This window comes from Ciconia boyciana, chromosome 5, assembly GCF_034638445.1.
Source record: "Ciconia boyciana chromosome 5, ASM3463844v1, whole genome shotgun sequence".
In the NCBI taxonomy this organism is placed as follows: Eukaryota; Metazoa; Chordata; class Aves; order Ciconiiformes; family Ciconiidae; genus Ciconia; species Ciconia boyciana.
Window position 1 is genome coordinate 36,299,080 of NC_132938.1, and position 18,611 is coordinate 36,317,690.

Genomic DNA, 18,611 nt, shown 5'->3' on the forward strand with positions numbered 1-18,611 from the left:
GGCTGATGACCCTTGGTAGCAGAGGGGAGTAAATTTTGGCACTTTGTTCCTGCAGTCTCCCAGCAAACACTTCATCATAAATGCCGATTGTTGTATTCTTCTGCACAGTAAACAGCTGGAAATGAACTTTGCTACTCTTGCTGTTATTTGTAACTGTTTGTGACAGGAAGTAGCAGATACACACCCTATCTTGCGAACACAAAAGGCAAGCTACATAACCATCCGTCCCCTCTTTTCTTCAGGTGACATCCCAGGAAGGAAGCAAGTGTGCAGGATTAAGAGGCTCACCTTTTGTCTTTGTAATATGGAGATTACAAGGGTAATTATGCTCTCTTCTTTATAAAAAAACCTTGCAGTTTGTTGCCTTCATGGAGTCAATAATTAGATGAAGTGGTTAATCATGATTCTGAGTCAAGATCTGTCTTTCTAACTGCTGATAACTCCTTCTGCAGGAAAAAACTGAAAAACAGCGGAACAGCGGGGACAGGGTGAAAAGCCACAGGGAAAGCAGTAGGGAACACAGCAGAAGAACCATTGCAAAATCCTGCCAGCAGCTGACAATGGTGATGCTGCTACTAACAAAAGGCAGCAGCTGCACTGGAAGGAGATGTAAAAGATATATCCAAGAAAGAAGAAATGAGAGGTCTGGCATCTCTGAGGCCTAATTATGTCATCAAGGTTTGCAATCATTATGAACCTTTACGTTTCAAAGGAGGATGTTCTGTAGGAGAGGCACACATCTATCATTAGATTTTCCTACCAGATTGTGTTTAGCACTCCTTTTTCACCTGGAGAGCTATTTGCTCAGTGTTGGGTTTCAGCAGGCACTCTACTGGTTAGTGAATCTTTGCTTTCATAATGCAGTGCAAATCTGCTTTTACTCAGCCTCACACCTAAGTGGAAGCCTATCTGCCATGCTGACAGAAGGCACACATCCTGTCAGGCAGCTATGTCAGCCCACAAGCACGATGGTAACGCAGGCTTCTGCTGGTCCCTAGAATGCAGGTCTGGATTCTTCGATAAGAAAATCAATAAAATCATTGTTACCAACAAGAAAAACAAAAACCCAAAGCAAAGCAAGGCTAAAATGGAACTGATTTGACAGAAGGACAAAAGAGAAGTACACAACACATTCTGAAAAACTGTGGTATGCTCTTTGCATTAGTCCTTTGCTCCTGCCAAGACATACCTGATATTTTTGCCATCCCTTGCAAAGCACACAGCATCCGCAGTAAGCAAGACTAATTGGTTGCTAACTTAGCAATCACTACAATTCATTTGCAATTAGGAAGAGTTTCCCTATTTCTCAACATACATGATCACAACATGATTAAACTTTCTACGTAAAGTTACTCACACTGGAAAAAAAAAAAAGTCAATTTGTAGTGCACAACAACCATCACCTGCACAAAGAAAAGACACCACAGCATGTCTCCATTTGAAAAGATGCAGTCAGTGCTGAACAGCTCAGAGATCTCCCCCATCCCAAAACCCCAGGCTTCAAAGCCCAAAGCTTGACAAAGACTTCAGCTTCAAATCCTTCTGTGGGTTATCCTTCCTCACACAGGTAAAGGAGATTAACAGCATTTGAGAGACAGAGACCACAGCCATGTTTTTCAGAGACAGATTGATTGCTGTGATGGTCACCTCGATCAAGCATACCTTGCTATGGTTTCTGCAACGTGGTGTTCACTGTACAGCAACAACTGCTCTGTTCTGTAGCCATTATTTGGGACTCCTTCACAACATGAAGTTTTGTGTGAACGAATTATCCCCAACAGAATACAAAAGTTTGCCTCCTATCCAAGACAACAAAATCTTTCATGCCAGGACAATAACACGCCTTGCAACAAAGCAGGTTGCAGCTTGGGCCACCACCCATCCCCCAGAACACAGCCTACTGTTGTGAAGCAATTCTGATAATGTACCAGTGATGTTGTCATAACTAATAGATGTTAATACTAAGTAGCTACCAAAGCATCACCCCTACGCTTATTCATCTATGTGTCAAGGAAAAACCATATTCCTGAGTTGGATGGCCACAACTCGCCCCAAGGTCACGGGTGGAGATTCTGCCCATTGCTCTGTGGTTTGGCTAGATCCTACAGGGTCTCCTCCTTGCTAAATTCTAGCAAGTTGAAAGAAGCATCTAGCAGCATGCTACGCATCACATGAAGCAAGCCAGAGGTCATGGAGCACGAATGAAAAGGTCAGTTTAAGATCTGGAAGAACTTGTGATGGCAGGTCACAGAAACACACAAGACGGCAAATCTGCCCACCCGCACTCTTGCAACATGGAAGATGTGGTGTCTGACATTTGCTCTAGGAAATTAATTCACTGTCCACATTTGATGTGCATGCATATACACAGTGATAGATGAACAGCCTGTTCGAAGCTGTGGTGGGTTAGCCTTGGCCAGCAGCCAGACACCCACGCATTTGCTCATTCACTCCCCTTTCTCAACAGGACAGGGAGAGAAAACAGGATGAAAAAGCTCAGGGTCAAGATAAAGACTGGGAGATTGCTTGCTAGTTACCATGATGGGCAAAACAGACTCAACTCGGGGAAATTTAGTTTAATTTCTTGCCAATTAAAAATAGAGAGTTGGGAAGTGAGAAACAAAGACAAAAAAGTTCCTCTCTGCCACTCCCTACTCCTCTTCCTGACACTTTTCTCCTGCTCCAGCATGGGTCCCCTCCATGGGCTGCAGCTCTTGAGGATAAACCTGCTCCAGCGTGGTTTCTCCATGGGCTGCTGGGGAACCCCCGCTCTGGTGCCTGGAGCACCAACTCCTCCTCCTTCACTGACCTTGGCGTTTGCACTGCTGTTTCGCTCTCTCTCTTTTCCCCCTCCTGTCTTTTTTTGTACCCTTTCTTAAATGCATTTTCGCAGAGGCGCCACCAGCTTGGCTGCTGGGCTCAGCTATGTCCTGCAGTGGATCCATTATGGAGCCGGCAGGAACCGGCTGTGTTCTCTTCTCTGGCCTCTTCTCACAGAGGCCACCCCAGCAGCACCCCTGCTGCCAACACCTTGACACCTACACCCAGCTGAAAAGCCTACCATTAAACCATTGCAAGACTGAAGGGGAAAATGGGGGTGAAATTTCCTCCACATCACTCCCTAGTAAGTCCAGAGATGTCAGCTACAAAGGGATGGATACACGCAAACTATCAACAACATTAAATATCTGGAAAGCATACAGGTGCCTTCCCTTACAATTTTCAGGGAAGAATTGCTCAAGCCTGGACGCCTCCGGGGAAGATCTCAGGGTCTCTGTGCAGGGCATAAGTTATGACTAGAATATTTGTGCCTTTTGATACTTGATATCCTCCTGAGGAGAAAAGGGAAAGAGAAGAGAAGGGTCAAAACAACAGCAAGTAAGTGACTTCCTATAAACTGCTTCACAGTAAAAAAGAAAAATACCCTGCCCTTTACTTGGGAAACCTTCTCAGTACTCTCTCCTGCAGACTTTCCAGCACCCATCCCAATCACCTCTAGCTATTTAAAGCTCCAGAATGGCCACAAGACACATTCCTACCTCCACTTCTTCAACCCTGAGAAAGGAGGAATGGAAAACGTACCAAACACCTCGTCCAGTTCTCTGTGAACCTTCTCCTTCTGGGCTTCAGGATTACATCCAATTAAATACAGGGCCCAGTTCACAGCAGCTGCTGTTGCATCGTGGCCCTAGAGGTCCAGATGTACAAAGACATTCACCTCAACACCATTCCTGTGCACAAGTAGGCTTTGTAAATACTCAGGTGTGCAGGTAGTGTGGAAAGTGAGACTTATTAGTCCCATGACCACGAGAAAAACAAAAATCAAGAGTGAAGAACTCTATCCAACACGCTGATTATCAGGATGTAAGATGACCCATAATTCTGTCAGGTGCCTGAAAACTGACTGAAAGGGAAAAGTGTTAAAATACTTCTGGAGCCAGCAAATATCCCTCTGCCCTCTCCTCTGCCACCTGAGAGCGTTCCTCTGCCACTAGAGCAGCAGAAAGATCTGCTCTAGTACTTAGCAGATCTTTCCTTTCCTTTCAAGCTGCAGAAGCAGATGCTTGTCGCTCTGCTCTTCTCTCCATTCAGAAATCCCGTGACTGAGCTCCATCGCTTCGCAGAGGTCAGCAATCTTCCGTCTTTCACAAAGTGCCAGATGATGAACCACTCTTCACTGTGTGGTTCCTGCTTCTGCCATTACAGAACCAAACCAGCGCATATTCATCTTTTCATTTAGTCCACAATGTAAGATCTGGGTTGCCGTGAAGTGCCACATGATGGGAAGGGACACATTTTGCCACCATTTCTCTGCATTCTTGTCAATGTCTATATAGTACAGGAGGGAGCACTCACGAGAGCAAAAGTATATTTTGGACACACCACTGAAGAAGACTTAAATGTGAATTGTGAACGTTATGTCATCTTTGACCTGAGATTTCTGAAAAAACTGCATCAAATTGACCTGCAACTGTATGAAATCGATGTGCAACTCCAAAGCAAAAGCATTGTGCTTTCTCAGATAACTGTACCATAATATCACCAGTGAGTAAACTTAGTGTAGCCAAAGGAGAAAAATACTAAGCCAGGAAATAATTTAAAAATGCTTTCATTTACTAAAAAGAATGCAGTGCTTGATGACCATTTACAAAAACCAGAAGTCTGATTAACAGTACAGATATAAAATATACATTACAAATGCTTTGCCTTGGATTACCAATCCTTGAACATTCATAAAAAGAAGTGAGGAGAACTGGTATTAGTTCCCAAGTAGACTAAACTGATTTTATTCTTAACTGCACAATTTGGGCAAATAATTAAGTTTTTTTCCTCCTCCCTTTCCCCTTCAACAGCTCTTCAACCACATCTACTTAAACTGCTGGCTCTCTGATGGAAGGAGGAATCCCTGACTGCAAATGCACACAGTACTAATAGCCAGGGACCTGATCAGGGCTGTGATCTCTGGGCAGAATACAATCCCAATCGCCTCTTTGATCTTCCCATTTGGGCCTACACAAAGAGGTATGAAATAATGTTTTCATCAGTTAAGTACATATTTTCATGTTAAAACTTTGAAGGCTTGGATATTTCAAAATATGATTAATTTGTACAATAACAGGCAATATTTTATAAGAAATCTCAAGAAGTGGGAACGGTCTTACCAACTTGTTAGCACGCAGGTTCAATTGCTCAGCAACCATAAACATGTTTGGCCTGGCAGGGAAAACATTGCTTCCTGTAAACAAAGTTTATCCCAGAAGTTCCCATAGTTACTGACGATTAGAACAGTGTAAGTAGAAGTAATGAATTAATTCCATCTCAAAAGAATTAAAGGAAGAAGAAAAAGTAGGGACAGACAACATTTACAAGAGAGCAACTGCAATAACCAGACAGACTGAAAAACTGAGAAATGTTAAAACAGCAGTTAAAGAGGAGATACCACAAACTCCTGTTTAAAAGTATAAATTTTATATATGACTGAGGTTTGGATAGACTAGAACATCTTTAACACTGAGGAAACATGAAAAAGTGGGAACAGGACATCATGGCCTAAACTTAACTTACTTGCTTCTATAGGTAGAATAACAATTCCCTAAGGAAAGATGGAAAAAGGAGGAATGCCTGAGAAGAAAGTGCAGCAGCAGCCATCTTGACTATGCAAACAGGACAGACACCTCAACCATTTATTTCATTTTGCTCTAATTTTTAATCCAACCTCTGGTCAGACAACTTTAAAAGAAGGCAATGCAGGCATCCTGAGGATTGCAAGGCTCAGCAGAAACCCGCATACTGCACGTGTTCTTTGTTACACAAGATACTAGCTGGCAAACTTAGCACTTCAGTCTTCCATTCAGTGCAGGGAGTTTCAGTTTCTCCCTAAGCTGGGTTAAGAAGCAATCTGAAATCTCTTCCTTGAGGTTGGAGGATTTCTCTGAAAGGATCTGTAGTAATGCTGTGAGCCTAGAAAAGATAAAACATTGTTTGTTAATTGTGGTAGAATCTGAAAGACACTCCACGATTACATATGAGTTACTTCCATCAGCCTGCTCAGATCCATGTTTGCTAACCTGCCCTTATTCTTACATCACCTTTTATATAATTATGCCTATCATATAATTATTTAAACTCAAGGAACTTCCAAACAAATAAAGGTTAGGTACAAGTACCTCAGGCACTACCTAGTCAGCTTTATTGTAACAACAGAACTAAATAAGCCACGTAGGGCTGCTCTCTTTTTCAGTGTTATAAATGGAAGATATAACTGCAAATCAATATTGATTTTTTTATTTAAGAGAGCTTTATACTTATGTTAAAAATGCACATTTTCAATTTTATTTTTCCCCACATAAAAGGTTTACTAATTTGGTGATTGTATATGGGGGCTAAAATAAAATTTATGTCATGAAACAGTTCACAAGCATGTATTTGTGTTGCTACTCTAGCAGCTGCAAAACATCTAGCCTGTACACCATATACTCTTGCCATAATTGTAAATATGCTGAAATCTTAACAAAAAAAAAAAAAATTAAGATGAAGGGGAATCCTTTTCCTTCCACATCACAACAACGAAAAGAAGCTTTGCAGGGTTCCTAATAGTCAGAGTTAGGGCTATCTCAGACCAAGTGAGAAGAAACTTCAAAACCAAACTCAAAAGATCCTGCCAAGCACACCTGTTCTTTTATGCCAAGATGGCTCTCCCCAAGCACTTTACTTCTTGACTGCACTATGGGTTAATAGGTTTTGTTGGCCTTTTGCCTTCCAAGCGATTCCTACTTTGCTTACCTATTAAAAATCCTTGACCTGTCCCTCTGTGGTTAGCAAAATCCATGGGAGTCAGTGATCTCTTCTGAGGTGTGTCTGTCTGTAAAAAGGAAATATGTACTATTAGCTAGTATGGTATGCTTATCTACTGAAATCGTTTGATAACAATTTTTACGATCTGTTTCAGCAGAGGGAGTCCTACCAAGCTGCAAAGCTCCAAGCAGTCTAAACCTGTAAGCTTCTAGTGCACAAGCACCCTCAAAGGTACTGTTTGATGCACAGACTTGGAAAAATATCTGTTCCTCATACACTAGTCCTGCTTTTCAAGGTCCCACACCCTCCCAAAGCCTTTTACCATCCTCCTCTCTACAGGTAGCAGGAATCCCTCTACATCAGAAATCAGGAGAGACCCAGTAAATGAGACCTTCTGTAGATCAACAGCGGGCATGAACAGAAGCTTCTTTATTTTTCCATGTCTCTCTACTTACATTGTAACATACCCTGACCGTATGAGTTGTGCTGGGCCTTGAAAATTGATCAATAATAACAGTTCTTTCTCTGAGTGGCCGTTGCTCTGTACTGCCAGGCATTGCACTTGACACTCTGCTATGAGCATATCGTCCTCGATGCTGAGAGAATTAAAAAGAGCACTGAGCAAATGCAGCAATTGAATTGGTTAAAATAACAATTTTTCCGTTGCCGTACAAAAAAAAACACAAGAGAAGGAGAAAAGAAAAATACATTTTCACTAACCAAAAGCACCAATTTAAGGTAACTTAAGGGTAACTCAGGTTTTTCAAAGAGATTTGAGACTGTTCCCTAATATTAGTCTACAATCCCCAAAGGTTTATATTAATTAAAATAATAACAATAATAGACTTTACATGTGTCTCCATTCAAAATATTATTCAGAAGCAAAATAATATCAAAATGTCAATTTACTTTCATTGTGGTGATTTATTACTTTCCGATCCTTCAAAAATAGGCCAATATCAATAACATTTATCTTTTTTTTCAGTCAGTATCCTTTTCTACTTCAGTCAGCATAATTTTCTACTTCTTATAACCTAACATTAGTGAACAAAACACTGAAAAGAGCTATTTAAATCCAGACGCATGTAAGTGCAAGGTTACTATCTGGTTGTTTGGTTGTTTTTCTCTTTTTTTTCTTTTTAAAGGGTTTTTTCTGTTTTCAGAGGAAAGTCTTACTATCATGATCTGTTTGTGACCTGAGGTTTTAAACTGGCTTCTCTTGCATTCTAATGGTACCCCAACGTAACAAACATTAGCATGCTAAAGAACACGTATTAAATACGAACCAACACAAACTGTAAAATTGCTCATTTCAAACAGTGACACAGAGCAATTTATTTCCGAATAGCTTGAAGTTCTTCACCAGTAAAAAAATGAACACAACTTACAGAGCTCTGCAATCGAGGTACTGGAAGAGATTGTTCAACAGCCTCTGAGTTTATTGGTGGTAACTTGTTCCGGGCCGTGGATGCACAAGCAGAAGATAAACGATCCGAGCTGGCACCCCTACAGAATTTTAAGGATTCCTCTTTTAGGAAAAATCACATTAAAGACTTCTTCATTGAAGTAATATGAAATTACTGAGCAGTACATTTTTTTAATAGAGCTCAGCTACAGAAAGTAACAGCACCTAATACAGCAACAAAAAATTAAAACAAATGCCTCTCCTCAAAAAACACGGTTCTGCTTGCTTTCTTTTTCTCTCTGAATTCTAGAATCAATAATAAATCTCGGGTTAGTTCTCAAGTATTTTGCAAAATCCTTCACTGGTGAAATTGCAGTAAAGTTCTGAGGAAAGCAAAGAATAAAATGAAAAAACTCACAATTTAGTCCCCCTAAGGATTTCATCATTGTACATATTAGGAGCTTTTGAGGAGAGTTGGTCAGAAGTGAGAGAAGGTAACCTACGATGGCTTGGTAGCTTCCTAGAAGATGCCAGCAGTACCCGAGACGATGAGAGAACACTGTTATCAGCAATTCTCCCCAACCTAGTGTGCACTGAATTTGGAGCACTGGAGGCAATGCTATGCTGTTTGTCTTCTTGCTCATTCCTAGGGAAAAAGGAAGGAGAACGAGACAGTGAATGAGGATGAAGGGGGAAAAAAAAAAAAAGGTAAAAGGATTTCTTAAGAGTGTCATTGCAACCTCTACAAATCATTGTCACATCAATGAAACACACAAAGGAGATGACTGCCTTCTTATTGCCTTTTTATAACTGCTAAACATCTTTTAGATAATATGAATTACGCCGCATTTTGAAAATGTCAATACCAACACCTACTGTATTTTTTCTACTGTGGCAACATGCCTCTGTTGGAGTGGTTTTGCTTGAATTGTCATCACACCATTCAAATCATTACAGAAGTTGCTGGAAAAACGGTGGACCTAGTAAAAGCAACAAATATGCATTAAACTTTACCTTTTTGGAAGGAAGACCTCAAAAAGCCCATAGTTAGGAGATATTTCATTTGTTTCTTAGAAAAGTTTCTCTTAAGATGGTTTAGTAGAATTATCAGTAGTAGATAAGGCAAATACATTGCTCTGCTTATTTTAAACAGATTCTTACCAACAGAACTTGGGTAACTTAGTTACTGAATTGCCACTCAATTTGTAATATAAGTTTCAGTTGAAGCCGGAGTTCAATTCTCCAAAGTTTCCATTTTCCCTCAGCACAGTCCAGCCCAGGGGCACAGATTCTGAGCATTACTTATCTAAGCATTTTACTTCTTCTGGCTGCTGGCACGAGACAGTTCAGCAGTTCAGTTAGTTGACAGCTGGCTGAACATGAGCCAGCAGTGTGCCCAGGTGGCCAAGAAGGCCAATAGCATCCTGGCTTCTATCAGAAATAGTGTGGCCAGCAGGACTAGGGAAGTGATCGTGCCCCTGTACTTGGCACTGGTGAGGCCGCACCTCAAATACTGTGTTCAGTTTTGGGCCCCTCACTACAAGAAAGACATTGAGGTGCTGGAGCATGTCCAGAGAAGGGCAACGAAGCTGGTGAAGGGTCTAGAGCACAAGTCTTCTGAGGAGCAGCTGAGGGAACTGGGGTTGTTTAGCCTGGAGAAAAGGAGGCTGAGGGGAGACCTTATTGCTCTCTACAACTACCTGAAAGGAGGTTGTAGCGAGGTGGGCGTCAGTCTCTTCTCCCAAGTAACAAGCCACAGGACAAGAGGAAATGGCCTCAAGTTGCACCAGGGGAGGTTTAGACTGGATATTAAGAAAAATTTCTTCACCGAAAGGGTTGTCAAGCATTGGAACAGGCTGCCCAGGGAAGCGGTGGAGTCATCATCCCTGGAGGTATTTAAAAGACGTGTAGATGTGGTGTTTAGGGGCATGGTTTACTGGTGGACTTGGCAGTGCTAGGTTAACGGCTGGACTTTATGATCTTAAAGGTCTTTTCCAACCTAAACGGTTCTATGATTCTATGACCACTACAGAACCAGGTGTGCCAGCAGGGAGCACCAACACTGCTGTGCTATCTCTTCCATGTTTCTTATCTCGCTACCTAGCAAGCATGGAAAAAGAGGAGACAAAATAGAATGAAGTTGCTTGAACTGAACAGAGGGAGACAAGGAGGGAAAAAAACAGAATCAGTGGCTGGAAAAGAAAAAATGTGCAAAACAGGAGCCACAGGACAGAGGGAGGAGGCAACAGGCAGGACAAAAAAGGGCATTTTATCAATACAAACACAAGCTTCCACAAAGACAGGTAAGGCCTAGAGCCAGCATGCTGGTGGGCGTACAGCAGAGTCCCCTTTTTCAAGAGGCAAAGGAAATGAAAAGGAATGAGTGAGTCTGAAACTCACAGGGTTGCGAGTAAAGCACTTTAAGTTGCAACTTCACATCCCTGCAGTCCAGGGAAGAGCCTCATTTGTTTTCTTAATTCTACCAAGAGGAAATGACTGGACCATAATAAAAGCAGAATTATTTTATAAGGACAGAATACAGTCTAACAAGTGGGGGTTTTTTTAACCAACTGCAGCAATATCCTAGTGGTAAATGGCACCTTTAAGAACCACCAAAGAAGAAAAAGTGATAGTAAACAAGAAATGTGCATTTAATGAACCTTCATTTTAAATGAGATGATTTATTTTAAGTATACCTAATTGATTTTGAAAAAGAGAGGAGGGGAAAAAAAGAGAGGAGGGGAAACAAGAGAGGAAGAGAAAAACAGAGGAGGAGAAAAAAGAAAAAGAGAAAAAAGGGAAAAAAAAAGAAAAAAAAGGTAAAAAAAGAAGAGCCTTTTCTAGCTTCAACCAGGACTCTGTCCAAAGTTAGGAGAAAAAAGAACACCATTTGACAGAAAGTTATTTTTACCTGTGAGGAAACAAAATGAGACCCAAAAGATACACTTCGTGCTTCAGAGCCTCTGGAAAGAAGAACGCTCCCAACATCTGCTGTAATACGAACGACAGGCAAATGTGGCAGTTTTGCTGTAACAGCTTTCAGTTTTTCCACCTGTTTGTCACTCTCTGCACAGCAGCAAAAAAAAAAAAGTACAGGAAATAACTTGCTTTTTGTACATTTACCAGCCATCATTTGTTGAGATTCAAACAATATTACACTGCACAGTTAATACAGACTTTCATACAGTTTTAAGTTTACCTGATATTTAAAAATCTACCACAAATGATGTTTTTGTGAAAGCATTTCCCATTTGTTTATGCCTTCTCTGACACTGAGAAACAAGTTGGTCTATACAAGTAGAGTTGGAGGGGGTTGTTTGTTTAAGAAAATACTCTTGGAATGTTATTCAAAATTTCCAAAAGGTTTTTTTTAAAGCAGAAAAAAAATAGATGAACAGGAAAAAAAAAAAAAGTCTATTGATCTTATCTCCTTGCCTGACAGCAGCTACACACTGTTTCATTTTGGGTATATACCACCATCTTATTTCTATTATAAACCCAAATTCTTTTACATTCCTAGTCAAAATACTTTGGTTAGCTATCTATTTGTCATAAGCTGATGCCCTTCACAAAGATAAAAGAGCACGCCTATCACAAAACTGCTAAGCTATCCTCCCTAAACTATAACATTGAGCTAAACAATCCATCTGTGGTGTGAAAAGCCCTTTTATATTTCAGTAACACCTGAAATGTTAAGTTCTGATGCTGCAAGTATTCTGGGAAATTTTGCCATTTCTTACTTTGTTGTAGACTTTTATCTGAGGTTGAGTGTACCTTACATTTGAGGTGGTTTCCAAAACCCACCCCCAGGTATTCTTCTGTTACTGTCCTTTTAAAATACATTAAAAGAAGAACTGAAATTTCCCTCAGCCTCCAAAGACAACACATGCACACTAAATAGAATTTCACTTCTGGTTAATTTTCCTAGATTTTGTGTTTCCTCACTGCAGTCTGTTAGAATACAAAAACATAAAATAAAATAAAATTGCATGCATCACCATTTCTTCATCCATGAACTCCTGCACTGTCAGCAAGGCTGTCTATCTCGCTTTAATAATCTGACTCCCTAAGGGTTCTTTTTATTAACAAAGCTCAAACAATGAGGACTAGGAGACTTTGATTCCTGGGTTCCAGATTCAGATCATGTCATCAATGATCCCCTGCTAACAGCATCAATTTGCATCCCGAGCCCATGATTAGTTTTTGGGTTTTTTTGTAAACATGCTCTCTGGCAATGAAGCTCTTTCAGTCTTCATTTTCCCTTTTTTCCTTCATTCTTCCTTTTTTTTTTTTTTTTTTTTTTAACACCTCTCATACAAAACTCCCTGAAAAGTAGTAGGAATGTTTCTATTTTAGGTGTGGAGGGAGGGGAGGTGCGCATGCACATGGCAAGGCATTATATATCTTATAATGCTGTACTACCAACATGGCTATCTTAAAATAACCACATTTCCCAAGCTTTAAGGGGAAGGGGGGAGGGGAATCACTTTCCTGAGTTAGATTCGATAAATACCATATCTAAAAATACTAAATACCTGTGATACTAGTTTCCCAATTTTTTTTAATCAGTTCCTCCAATATTGCAAGTACATTGCTCCAGATATGATCAAATACTTCAGAAGCTACGGCATCTTTGATACACGCATTGGGAGAAACAGGAGGAATGCCACGCTTACTCCTCTTCTCAGCAAGACGCGTTTTCTTTTGTTCCCAACTCTCATCATCTCTAATAAAGGAAGCAAATTCAAATGAATTCCCATGGGTTTTGACTTTTTCTTCCCCCTTCTAATACACTGAATGAATAGAAACATACATATGGAAAAAAAGCAAGTCAGATGTAGATCTCAAAAAAATTCAAATTCAAACACACAGAGTACCTATGGGAACAGAACTTATCAAATACATATAATTACTTCTTTTTCTTTTGCTTGCAGGTAAAAAATTAAAAAATCCAGTCAGGGCATTACAACAGAAGTATGTGCAGCTCTAGAAGGAACAGCTTTATACATGGCACTTAGTCACTTGAGACTAAATCCTATGCTTTTTACCATAACATAAGGGAACTATTGTCTGTTGCATTTGGCAGGAGGACTATACTATCACATAGAACATTTCTTTTATATCACATCCTGTGTACCTGCACACGTCTGCAACACTTCACCACTGATCAAAGACAAATAACTTTAAAGGATTTCTGCAGCCTGACAAGAACAGCAGAGCCCATAGCCCTATGCTCACCTCCTTCCCTTCCACTACTGTGTGGACAGTTACTTCCCCCCCTCCGCCTTCCTTCCTAGGGAAGCAAAGTGTAGCAACATTCCCTAAGTTGGTCTTCTAATACACTTCTTAGGAAGAAAGTTTTAAACTTTTTTCTTTTTTTTAATGGCATGATATTTCCCTCTAAGGAAATGCAATTTTTTTGAGGTTTCAAGGATGATCCCAAATTCATACTGGTTTCTACTATCTCCCTTTCTCTTCTCAGTCACTTCTTTTACTTCTTCCTCAAACTGGACTGCAAACTCCTTAACTACAACTGAGACTTGGCTGAATGGTCCAACTCACAAAATGACCAAGCTATTTTCATATCAGGCTTTGTAACTCCTGATGTTTCAGTTATGGAGAATAGGATATTTCAGAATCTAATCCTGAGAAGGAAACAAGAAACAACATATTAAGGAGGCACAAAGGAGAGCACCTTCAAGTCAAGTCCCTCTCCCAAATTAGGTTTGCTTACTTAGCAAAACAAAGTGATACTTCACTCCTAAAAGGATTCTTAATCCTTTCCAAAACGGTAGACACCCAGGCCCTCTCTTTCAAAAACAGGACTGAAAGGGTCTACCTGGGTCTCAGTCTGACTTCTCAGTTTCTCAGAACCATGTCTTTTTCCTGTAAATGCATCAAGCTTTGGCACAAAGAGTTATGCTTTGTGCCCTACTAGTCCTACAAAACTTTCCCCCTCATAGAGGCCTTTTAGAAAACAGCACATTATGGTCCTTATTCTACCCAGTAGCCTAGTTGCTGGAACATTCAACTGGGGTGTGGGAAACCTAGGCTGCATAGTCAAGATGACAGTTGCATTTCTCCTGTCACTCACAAGAGTGCTCTAAATGCAGGTTGTATCCTGCCCCTCTCCTCACAAAGCTGTTACACACTGCACAAAAAGAATTTAAGATTCCTTAGGACAGACAATGAGAGCACGTACAGTGGAATGACCCTAAACAACCTGGTGGTCAAGGCACTCACCTGGGAAGTAGGGATTCCTTCATTCTACTCCCTGTCTCTGAATATTCATTCTATCCAATCTCCGTGCACAAAACACCTCAAAACAACTAGCGGTTAAGGCACATTCCTCTCACATGGCAGATGTGAGTTTTGAACCACTAGAAAGACAACATACCTAATCTTCCACATGCCCAGTGAGTGCTCTGACCACTGTGCTACTGAATACAGGGACAGAAGGAACTCTATTTTACAGAAGAGAAACACAGTTTATGAACCCTGACTGGCCTCACTGATAAGTTTTCATTATTTTCTTCAAAAATACATATATCTGTTATTTACAGCTCCCTGTTGTCAAAGGCAAGATATTCTTCTATTTTTCCATCCATATCATAGATTTCTTCTTCCAGGAATGAATACACGGATGAGTCAGAGGCAGAAATCCTAGTGGAACTTGAATCTAGTGATTTATGTATTGGAGATGCTGTTGGGATCAGTTTAGAGCCTGAAATGCAGAGCCTGAAAAAAAAAAAAATCAACAAAATGAGAATTAAATATTCAAAGAAAGAAGAAAATGCATATTTCATTTTACTGGAATGTTTCAGTAATACAAAAGTAATATTTGTACATATTTCTGAAGAGGGAAGACGAAAAAGAAAACTTAAAAAAAATGAACATACTCTTTTATATTACTAGTGCATTCACGGAGGCCAGGTAAACACTTGGTATCCACAGAGGTATCACTTCTGCTCTGAAAATGCTGAAAGCCTTCATCCTTCAGCAATAGGACCTGCTTTCCTAGAACCCTGAATAAAAAGGAGAGAATGAGTGATATCTTGGATGGAAATCGGCTCCCTATGCACCTATCAAGAATACAAATACCTGAAAACAGTAGGCAATGCGAAAGCACACCTTACATTTGCTTTGAAAAAGCAATTTATGGAGGGGCCAGGGCCTTGAGTAATACATTAACACTGTCTAGTATTTAAATCATTAAAGTTAAGCTGATTTACGCAAGATGAGATTCTAGCTTATAATTTTTAAGATCAAATAGTCAAACTTGTTAGATTGTTCTAAAGGCTGATAAAGTAAACACACTTCCCTTCTTATCAAAACTCTGTAAGAAATGTTTAAAAATAGATGCAGAAGACAAACAACATCTGCTATGACTTCACTTATCCAACTCCAGTATCCATCAATATGAGAAGTCCTAATCCAAAATGTCTACATGGATAGTTAAGACTAGAATTAATGTTCAGAAAATGCACAAAATCCAACATGCATAATGCACAGAGACAGGCAGAAAAGGTAAAAGCAACTCTATTTAAATGTACACAAAATTACCCTATAAAATAATTACTGAACACACTACAGGTGTGTTCACTAACAATCACTGCTTACTGAACTGTGTTTCACTAGAATTCACAAGGGATCTCAAAAGAATTTGCCAGTTGCAGCTGTAGTGCAAGCAGCAATGTTTAGACTCACCAGAACACATTTTCTTGAGACTACCCTTCACAAAACAGCACTTTATGCCACATGAGGCTCTAAGCAATAGTCTTTTTTACTTTTTATTTTGTAAGGCAAGAACAAAAAGCTTTCTCTCTAAACAGATCTGATCTTTCTCTTACTGATGACAGTTCTCAAGTATATTTATTCCCACATGCTGAGCTAAGTATTCATGTATCAACACAGCTGTTTTACAAATTGAAAAAAAAGGACAGCCAGCGAGCTCTTTGAAGCACAACTCTCAGAAATAAATCTGGCATCCCAGAAGCTATTATTTCAAGTAGCTAGTCAACACAAACTGAGTTTTGTTTAAGCTTAATAAGAAAAAAAAAAGTTATTTTCATTTTTAAACCACAGGATGTACCACATCCCTTAGTACCAAATGACAGAGAGCTCCCAGATTTCTTCAATTCACTTTCAACCTCTTGGACTTGGTTGGTGTTGCCAGCATTAGATTTGAATCAGAAAATCTTAAGTACAGGGAATCACTTACTTAAAAAAATTCCACCTAGTGAAAATAGTCTGAAAATATAGTGAAATTACTTAATATTTTGAATGAATTACACAGCACAAAAAACTGTCTCCATTTTATGCATGTGCTATTCATTTTTACAGTATCTAAAAAAGGCAAAGCATGCCTTAATGCTAGGGAAAATTGCCTCAGTTTTATTAAACAATTCACTCTTGTTCCTGACAAAGTATGACAAGCTTTGTTACTTGATTTTAGTTTATATTTACTAGTAACAAGCCTCTGCAAATTATCTAAAAGCATTGAAAGCACACCACAGTAACTGACAGCATTCTTTTTAATGGTGTTAACAAACTATTGACTAGAAGATAGAGACATGCGTGTCTATGTTTAGAACAGCTTAGAGCCACGACACCTCACTAAGAATGACACCCCATCATTTATGAAGGCAGGACAGTACAACGCAGTGCAACACTGATTTCTGTCCCCTGTGTTATTAGAAGCAGTCATCAGGCTGCCTAGACATTTTGCACATCTATGCAGAACAATTCTCATTAATCACATGCATTTCGTATCTGTTCAACTAGTTATTGTCAGGTTAATATCACACATTGTTTTACAGTGATTTACATAGCCTAGGAAGACATTATGGCTGTGCAGTATATGTGAAGCATGTGGTCACCTTCATTTTTCATTTCTTTTTAGAAGAATCAGTAACAGAATTAACACTGAATTTCTTGGAATTTCACAGTATGTCTTTACTTACAGTAAAAAAAATAAAAAGATATTTCTTTACAAGATATATTCTTTATTTAGAAAAAGTCATTAGGAAAATGGTGCATTATTATTTTCTCATTACATCCTGCTAAAATATCTTCATCTGCAATCATTGTATTAAGCAAAATAAAGAGCATTAGCTGCTAGTGCACCACCACCCAGACTTACTGCATAACTATGGCACAGCTTAGTCCCAGAGATCCAGATTTGAATGCAAAGATGTTACTGATACCATACATCAAGAGCAATTCATACGAGTGTACCCCAAAAGCTGAAATTAGAGTGGTAACTGGTTAAAACTAGTACCAGCAAGAAATTTCCTTACCTTAGATGAGGAAATTGTTCAACCCAGTCTGCACATTCTGCCTGCAGGCTCTGAGTTTGGGAGGTCACTTTTCCTTCAAACAGCATTTCATCAATCTCCCAAAATAACTGATGCACTCTCTGTGTGTTGGCTTTATCAAATTCCTACGTATTATAAAATTAATAGTTGTTAGGAAATATGCATACATATTTATATTAAAAAACACACAATATTTAAACAACAGGACAACTTGGACTGATTTGGCTGAGCATCTCAGAACGGATCTTCAGGTTACCTATTTTGGAAACACAATTTATATGCTGCAGTGCAAAAAGAAACCCAGGTAGCTGGCCTGAGCAAGGTGATTTATCAAAAAGGAACTAGCTGTCTAGGATTAGACAACAGAAAACACCAGTTATAAGGTGTCTGGATGCCTGGCTCCCTCCCTGCTCCAATATGGAGTGAAGCATGCACGTTGCACCACTGCGACCCACGGCACCAAAGCTGCCTGCTCTTTTAAGCAGCGCTTTTCCTTTCTGAGTAAAACAGCTAAGAGGGCCAAGAGGGCACACCTTCTCTCTGCATGACATAGTCTGGTGGTTAGGAAACAACCCTAAGTGTAAGAAATGGCCTTCCACACCTCTTCACTGAAGCTACAGCTCAGTGCAACCAGAAATGGGCGAGTGCAGGGAAGGTAGCAGGGAAGAGCCTGACTTTATCCAGTGATGTGGAAATGAGCACTTGGCTGAGGGTTCCTCAGCTGGGGCACTGTTCATAATGATATTTGGCCACTTGATATTAGACACTTGGAAACACAGGAAGAAGTGATAATACTCAGGGCCCAAATCACATCTGTTCACTTCCAGCTGAGTGCCCCAACCACTTCAGGCTACAGAAGGGATCACACTGAAAAGGAATGGGAAAATAACTCTCACCCAGGTTACTGTATGATCCAGGGTCAGGTTTTCTCCTGGAGGGCTGGAAGCGACAGATGGGGTCAGTACCCTAAAGGTTAGGATATTATGCAAAAGGTATGGCAGAACTACCACTACCAGCCATGGATGGCTTTTTAAAATGAAAGTGGCAGTGACCACAATGCTTTTGGATTTATTCAACGCTGCCACCCTGCACCA

General features: G+C 40.0%; 1 protein-coding gene across 4 annotated transcripts in view; it reads right to left on the bottom strand.

Moving 5' to 3' along the window:
- Positions 1 to 4,591: 4,591 nt before the first annotated feature.
- FAM149A (family with sequence similarity 149 member A) overlaps positions 4,592 to 18,611 on the bottom strand; it is a 44,684-nt gene continuing 30,664 nt past the window's right edge. For 3 of the 4 annotated variants that reach the window (XM_072862679.1, XM_072862678.1, XM_072862676.1), the window contains 11 exons: positions 17,500 to 17,642; positions 15,100 to 15,225; positions 14,762 to 14,938; positions 12,736 to 12,926; positions 11,112 to 11,266; positions 9,077 to 9,180; positions 8,619 to 8,846; positions 8,184 to 8,301; positions 7,251 to 7,391; positions 6,784 to 6,862; positions 4,592 to 5,961 (listed from right to left, as the gene is read on the bottom strand). In XM_072862679.1, the coding sequence (XP_072718780.1) occupies positions 5,888 to 5,961; positions 6,784 to 6,862; positions 7,251 to 7,391; positions 8,184 to 8,301; positions 8,619 to 8,846; positions 9,077 to 9,180; positions 11,112 to 11,266; positions 12,736 to 12,926; positions 14,762 to 14,938; positions 15,100 to 15,225; positions 17,500 to 17,585 (1,479 nt within the window). In that variant the 5' untranslated portion in view covers positions 17,586 to 17,642 and the 3' untranslated portion in view covers positions 4,592 to 5,887. The remainder of the gene's footprint in view (positions 5,962 to 6,783; positions 6,863 to 7,250; positions 7,392 to 8,183; positions 8,302 to 8,618; positions 8,847 to 9,076; positions 9,181 to 11,111; positions 11,267 to 12,735; positions 12,927 to 14,761; positions 14,939 to 15,099; positions 15,226 to 17,499; positions 17,643 to 18,611) is intronic. The other variant, XM_072862677.1, reaches the window with a different exon arrangement.